The 7,911-nt window shown below is 46.2% G+C and overlaps 1 protein-coding gene across 1 annotated transcript; it reads right to left on the bottom strand.

The window, feature by feature from the left end:
* On the bottom strand, positions 1-7,250 carry WNT8B (Wnt family member 8B). Its single transcript, XM_040486917.1, has 6 exons — positions 7,177-7,250; positions 3,796-3,829; positions 2,865-3,003; positions 1,887-2,012; positions 1,001-1,143; positions 1-767 (listed from the first exon to the last, which is right to left on the bottom strand). Exons 1-6 carry the CDS (start codon positions 7,248-7,250, stop codon positions 222-224), a joined length of 1,062 nt encoding a protein of 353 aa, XP_040342851.1. The 3' UTR covers positions 1-221.
* Between the last annotated feature and the right edge of the window lie 661 nt (positions 7,251-7,911).

Genomic DNA, 7,911 nt, shown 5'->3' with positions numbered 1-7,911 from the left:
CCCGTGAGGATGATGCAGGGTGATGATGGACTGGAGGAGAGCAAAGAGCTAGGAAAGGGGTGGAAAGTGGCAAGCTCTGGAGAGATTGTAGCGTCTCTCCCTCTTGGGATCCCTGGGCAGGGGAATGTGGGGGGGGGGGGCAGTTCCCTAGGTTCCTCTATTACTGGGGTCTCTAAAAGAAGCCAAGGACAAATGGGGAAAGGAGGGGAGAAAGGAGACCCTCAGGGCTTTCTCCCGGGTTTGTGCGCCGCGCCCCCCCGCGGCCGCTCGGCGCGGCTGCAGAAGTACTTGGTAACCCGCCGGCGGCACTGCTCACAGCGGACGGCGCAGCACCAGTGGAACTTGCAGTTGCAGCTGGACACGGTCTCGGCACGGCGCTCCTCCACCGCCAGTCCGCAGTCCCCGCAGAGCCGGCGGCAGCTGCGGCGCTCCCAGCGGCCCAGGGCCCGCCCCCGCCGCAGGCACTCTCGGCCTTCGGTGCCCAGCAGTCCTAGCGTTTTGTTCTCCAGGCAGTAGTCCGGGGAGTCCTCCAGGTGCACCAGCTCCCGCGTGGAGATGGAGCGGAAGGTGTCGGCGATGGCGCCGCGGCCGGCCGCACTGTTGCCGGCACCCTGCAGCAGGTCCACCTTGAGAGCCGCGTGGTACTTCTCCTTCAGGTGCGCGCCCACCTCGCGGAACTCAGGCAGCTGCAGCCAGCAGGTCTGTGTGGTGCAGCTGCCGGACACGCCGTGGCACTTACACGTGCGTTTCATGGTGCCCTTCACCGCCTGGGGAGAGAGCTAGAAGTGAGCTGATCGGGGATGAGGCTGGGGGAAGTATGCCAGGGGCGGTGGGGGGGGGGGTGAGGGAGGGTTGCTAGGCGTCCAGCTGATTAATCCACGTGGCTGGCCGGCTTGGTGCCTCGTTTTTCCAATCTGTTAAATGAACTGAAGAGCCGTCCGCACCTAGGGCTCATGGTGGATGGAGCCAGTTGCCTAACCCCCAGGGCTGCAGGACTCACCTTGCGGCCGGCCTCATTGTTGTGCAGGTTCATGGCGGCCCGGGCATCCTGTCCTGTCTCTAGGGCATCGACGAACTGCTTGGATATTGCCTCTCCGAAGCCCACGTTGTCACTGCAGCCTCCCCACAGCCAGCCTTGGCCCCCTGGAAAAGTGCAAGGGGAGGAAAGGTCGTTGAGCAGGCGGGCTTGGAGCCTCCTAGCTGCTGTTTCTAACTGGATTTGGGGTTGGGCGGGTGCCCTGTCTCCAGATTAGTTTCAGCCCAGATTTGTTTAGGCCACTTTTGGGCTTCCACTTCCAGCCTCATCCAGTCCCTTGCTCTGGACTCCATGACGTAAATAGTTGCCGAGTGGATTCTCTGCAGGATGCTGGGGTCTCTACACACAGTGCTTCTGGCCTTTGGGCAGAGTGTTCACGTGCCTGGCCAGCCACTGACATCCACAAAATGGCCCAGGAAAAAGGCGAGCAAAAGTGCCAGCATGGAGCCGGGGAGGCGGCACAATGAAAATAATATGGAACAACAAAGTTGGAAGTTGAGCTGGAGGGCAGAGAGGATGGGAGAGGACAGTAGAGGTAAAGAGTGGGGAGGAAACAGGGACAGGCAACAGAATGAAACCCCCCTATTTTCAGGGAGTAGAAGGATTGAATCCTCGGGGAGTGTTGTTACTTTATTGTGTTTAAGGAAACCATTCAGTTGGACGAGGGCCCCAAGCTACATTTAGCCTGGTTTGTCACTCTAGGGTTTGGGCTTAAACCAGTTGGCCCTGATTTTCCTCAGATTTAGAAGAATACAACGCTTCTTCACCCCCGCCAAACTACCCACCAGACTTTTCATTCACAGTGAACTTTATGGCCTGCCCTACCCACCGCAGCAGTATCACTACTCACCCAGCTGCCCATTGCGGGAGTCATCACAGCCACAGTTGTCAAAATCCCCGAGGCTGCAGTTTCTAGTCAGAGTGTACATGACCCCAGCAGAGCTGATGGCATGTACAAACGCTGTCTCCCGATTAGCTGGGCAGGAACCAAAAATGGGTGAGTTAGAGGGAGGGGTTGTAACTCAAGGTATCAGTCATGCTGTCTTCCTTTATTATTATAATAAATATAGGATAAATAAATGTATCCTTCCTTCCATCATTATGCCCTCCTTCCCCAGCTCCGTCCTATTTCCCCACCTTTATAATGTACCTTACTTCCATGGTCTGCTCCAGCCTTGGTCTCAGCACTATGCTTCTTCCCTCCCATCTTTTCAGGTCACACATTATGAGTAGGTGGCTAGATTACTGTTTACATACATGGTTGTAAAGGATTTAGGTGGTGAAGAGCCAGAGGAAGAAATGGGGAAGGAGATGAATCTGAAAGCCAGGTTGTAAAGCGCACAGGCCTATTTCTACCTGGAATACCGAAGTCTAATGGGCACATGCTAGCTAGTCGTGAACTTCTGACTGGCAGCTATTTCATTTACTGACATGGCCACTCTTTAGCTTCTCCATGGGAGGTCAAGTCCAAGTCAGTCCTTGCTTGGCCTGTACCTCTCTGCTGAGCTGCTGAAGGAAGGGGCTAAGAGGCATGAAGAATTATGACCCCTACCTACCTCCTGACACTATTTATATTCAGCCAACTGGGAGGCCAACGATGCTATTGGATTGGGGGTGAGGCAGGGTCCATTCATTGAGCAGTGAGGGTGTTGGGAAGAAAGAAAATAAAGCTTTATAAGATGGAGAAGGGACAGAGAAGATCCCAGAGAGAGGACAGAGGCCAGGTTGAGGAACGGGGAAGTAGAAGTAGCAAGGGGTCATCCCTGAAGAGTGGGGCTCTAACCTGTGGCCAGGGGGTCCAGGGAGCTGTGGCCGAGGCTTTCCTTACCACTGCGAAGGCCACTATGGCTGGACAGCTGCAGGGCTCTCTCAGGACAGTTCCACCGGTCCCAGGCAAACTGATACTTGCATTCTTCAATACCACTCTGGGCACCAGCTGCCACACTGCTGGAATATATCAGGTAAGCCTGCGTAGAAACACAAGGGTCAAAATTCAGCCTCTCAGCTGAACTCGGGAGACATTTGCCCTGTAGCGGCCAAGCACCTCTTTTCCTGCCCACTCTCCCAGCCTTCTAAAATAATGACAGAGTAAGCACTTTAAATTTGCTGTCCCATTTAACATCACAAATAACCTTGTGAAATAGGTACCATTTTTATAGATTAGGAACCTGAGGCTTAGAGAGGTGAAGTAAAGCAATTTGCTCAAGGTCCCACAGGTAGCAGAAGGTAAAAGTAGGAACGAAATTCAGTGTTACCAGACTCTAGACTTCACCGGCCTTTATTCACTATATTATCCTGCTTCTCCAAAATGAGCCCAAATTATATAATTCATGGGTTTTCAGTATTCTCACTCCATTACTATCTTGGAAAAGAACATTTGGGGGCTGAAAATGGCCTTGGAGATCATGTAGTACGATGCCAGCAGTTTAAAGATGGCAAGCTGCATCCAACCACTGCACCGAGAGGGATGTGTGACTGCAACCTGACACCATGAAAGGCTGTTGACTTTTCTCGCTCTGGAAATTCTGGCCATACATTCAGAATCAATACTCCTGAGTTCTTGCCTTGGCCCTGACACTAGTTTGCTGTGTTCTTTTGGGTGTATCCCTAATCCTCTCTATGCCACAGTTTTTCTGTCTGTAATATATACAGCTAATAAAAAATGTGGACATAATGAAAAGAAATGGACATGTATAGTCTTCAGTCAAGAGGCTAAGATTTAGTGAATCCAAATAAATCGAAGGACTTTTTTTTCTTACCTTTGGACCAGTCATCAGGAAATTGTTCACTGACCTGGAAGAGAGAAAAACCACAGAGCATAATGGAGATGCACCAACTCATTTCTGCTGCCAAGCATTGTAAGGATTACTTCAGCAAACAATTGATAGGAAGAAAGGGAAAATGGTTTTGCCAAGGAAAAATTATGCATAAGGAATCTATTAAAGGTAATTCATCTAATAAAAAAGAATATGGGGTCGCCTGGGTGGCTCAGTCAGTGAAGCACCCAACTCTTGATTTCAGCTCGGGTCATGATCTCACAGTTCATGAGCTCAAGCCCCACATCGGGCTCTGTGCTGACAGTGCCCAGAGCCTGCTCGGGGTTCTCTCTCTCCACCTCTCTGTGCCCCTACCCCGCTTGCATGTGTGCGCTCTCTCTGTCTCTCTCAAAATAAATAAAAAAAGAATTTAAAAATATGTACAAAAGGAGCTGACATTATGCTTTCTTTTGGTTTTTAAAATTTCAAATATACCAAAAAAGTTGGAAGTAATATTTGATCATTATTTTGCCATGGAGTGAAAAGAGAGCATAACTCGCTGCAGTGTAGCAGGCTCTGCTCTGAGTACTTTATTTGCTGATCTTGTTAAATTCTTCCTTTCTCCACCATCATTATCCCTATTTTTAAGTAGGGAATCTGAAACTCAAAAAAGGTAAATAAGTTGTTCAAGCTCACCCAGCTAATAAGTGATCGAAGCGGAATTGAATACAGGTTCATCTGACTCCACAGGACTCTGAGAAGGATAGTTCTCTAATCAAAAAGAGGTAAACAGGGGAATGTCTTTCTGGGGACTGAGTCATAATTAAATTCAAAAAATAAATAATTTGACTCTGGAATCATTTGTTCCTTTCAAAACTGAAAAACGGACTTGCCATTCAACTTAGCAGTTCCACTCTGGGCATTTACCTCAGAGAAATGAAGACTTATCTTTATTCAGGAACTTGTGCATGGATGCTTATAACGACTTATTTATGATACCCCAAAACTGGAAACAGCTCAAATATCCTTCGAAGGGTAAGTGGATAAAAATAACTGTGGTACACCCATGCCATGGAGTATTACTCAGTGGTAAAAAAAAAAAAAAAAAAAAAAAAGAAAAGAAAAAAAAAAGGGATGGACTACTGATACATTCAATAACTTGGGTGAAATTCAAGGAAATTATACAGAGTGGTCAAAGCCAATCACAAAAGGATACACACTTCATGATTTTATTTATTTATGTAACAATCGTGAAATATGTGATCATAGTGCTGGAGAATAGATTAGTAGTTGCAAGGGGTTAAGGGATGAGTGTGGCTATGATGGGGTAACACCAGAGTCTTGCTTGGCTCACAAGGACAATCTCTATGTTGGGCATAATTTGCAAAGAGTTTTGGACATTACCAGGCCAGTCAGAGGCTAGTTCCCATGCCAGAGGGCAGACAGTGTCAGGAAAGAAGAAAAAGCAACAAAACAAAAATCAAGCAGCAGGCGAAAGAGAAAGCTTTGCCATGAGCCCGGGTGAAGAGACACCCTGTGAGAGGATACTAAGTTGGAATCACAGGGAGTGATGGGCGGAGATAGTAGAGGATTCTTCTTTCCTCAAGATCCTACAGTTTGTAAAGATTCATATGATACATGGTTGAGCCCAAATGATTAATCAATCAGATTTAACTGAACACCTTTCATGGGACAAGACTGTAGGCATTATGTGGACAGCGTTTCCATAAATTAACATGCTGTTAACTCCTGAGTTATTTGCAGACATATTTGAACCATTATGGCTGACTTACTTCCTCGTAACCAAACTATCCAGTATGAAGAAAAGATTTGGAATAGATGTTAACTAGATTTATTGTGATGATCATTTTACAATATGTACATATATTGAATCATTTTGTTGTATATACTTGAAACTAATATATGCTGACTATATCTCAATAAAAATACTGTGTCCTTGTGGTGAACACCAAAGGAAGAGGATCTTGTTCTTTTTTTTAAAATTAATTTAATTAAATTTAAATTTAATTTATTTTGAGAGAGAGAGTGAACCGGTGTGGGGGACGGGCAGAGAGATGGAGAGAAAGAGAACCCCAAGTGGGTTTCTTGCTGTCAGTGCAGAGCCAGATCCGGGGCTTGATCTCATGAACCACAAGATCATGATGTGAGCATGATGTGAGCAAGAGTAGGATGCTTAACCGAGTAAGCCACCCAGGTGCTCCGAGGATCTTGTTCTTAATTGATGAGACAATCGCAAGATTTCCTACTGGGGAGTAAAATATAACATGCATTACAGAAAGTATGGTGACCATGTAATGTTAGAAAGTGGAAAGAGAGCCAAAGAGGAAGGAGTTTAAGTGTTTATATGGGTATTTATTACCTAGGGACAGTTATATGACTGGAGGAAAGATGCTAACAGTGGAAGATAGCAGCGTTTGTTCACTGGGTGGAGCAGCTCTAAAGAACATGGTACAATCAGCATGCTCCTAGACAGAGGCACAAGCTTCCTATTCCCTATATGGACAGTGCTAAGATACTACCCAGATTGAGTGCCATTCAAAGGCTTTGTGCCTTACCCTCTCAGCAATCTCAGACCTTGAACTCTAGACTTGCATATCCAACTATATTCTTGACATCTCCACTTCAGTGTTTACTGGGCATCTCAACCTTAATACTAAAACTTAACTTCTGATCTTTGCTGCCACCATCCCAAACCTGCTCCTTCTGTAGTCTTCCCCACTTAAGTTCCTCCTTCTAGCTGTCAGAGAAAAATCTTGGAGTCATCTTTGACTCCTTTCTTTCTCTCACATCCCATATTCATTCTGTCATCAAATCCTGCTGACTCCAGCTCAAAATATATTCAGACTCTAATCAGTTCTCAACACCTTCACTGCTATCACCTGGTCCAAGCTATCATTGTCTCTCACCTGGGCTATTGTTAAAAGCCTACTGACTGATTTCCCTGCTTCTACCCTTATTCTCCCACATTTTATTCTCAAAATGATTGGTCCACTTAAAGATTAATCCCTTTAGGGGCACCTCGGTGGCTCAGTTGGTTAAGCATCGGATTCTTGATTTTGGCTCAGCTCATAATCTCATGGTCGTGAGATCAAGCCCCATATCAGGCTCCATGCTGGGTGTGGAGCCTGCTTGGGATTCTCTCTCTCCCTCTCCCTCATCTCTGCCCCCCCTAAAATAAATAAGTAAATAAACAAACAAATAAACTCCTTTAAAATATAAATCAAATTTTGCTACTCTCTGCTCAAAATCCTCTAATGATTTACTGTTTCACATACAACAGAAGCCAAACTCTTGTCATTGTTTATAAGGTCCTATGCAATCTGGCCCCCATCAATGCCTAATCTCTTACTACTTTCCCCTTACTTGCTCTGCTCTAGCCACACTGATGTCTTTGTTGTTGCTCCAACACACCAAGCACTCGCCAGCCTCTGGGCCATTGCACTTGCTGTTCTTTCTGCCTGGAATGCTTTTTACTCAGATAGCCACGGAGTTTGTTTCTTCACCTGCATTCAGATTTTAAATCGAATGTGTCTATCAAAACAATAGTCAAACTATGGGACTGTCCGAGCCCAGATATCCATTGGCTGATGAATGGATAAAGAAGATGTGGCATATATATACACAATGGAATATTAGCCATCAAAAAGAATGAAATCTTGCCCTTTGGAATGACATGGATGGAGCTACAGTGTATTATGCTAAGCAAAATAAGTCAGAGAAAGACAAATACCATAGGATTTCACTCATATATGGAATTTAAGAAATAGATGAACATATGGGGTAGAAGAGAGAGAGACATAAACCATATGAGATACTTTTTTTAAGTTTATTTATTTATTTCAACAGAGGCAGAGACAGAGTGAGTGGGGAAGGGGCAGAGAGAGAGGAAGAAGAGAGAGAATCCCAAGCAGGCTCTGCACTGTCAGCACAGAGCCCAATGTGGGACTCGAACTCATGAAACCTGAGATCATGAGCTGAGCCGAAACTCAGAGTTGGACACTTAACTGACTGAGCCACCCAGGCACCCCCATATAAGACTCTTAATGATAAAGAACAAATAGGGTTGATGGAGAGAGGTGGGTGGGGGATGGGCTAAAT

This window comes from Herpailurus yagouaroundi, unplaced genomic scaffold (genome assembly GCF_014898765.1).
Source record: "Herpailurus yagouaroundi ecotype Mexico unplaced genomic scaffold, PumYag 163, whole genome shotgun sequence".
Classification (NCBI taxonomy): Eukaryota; Metazoa; Chordata; class Mammalia; order Carnivora; family Felidae; genus Herpailurus; species Herpailurus yagouaroundi.
The sequence above is the reverse complement of the archived record's forward strand: the minus strand, read 5'-3'. Positions and strand labels throughout refer to the sequence as shown.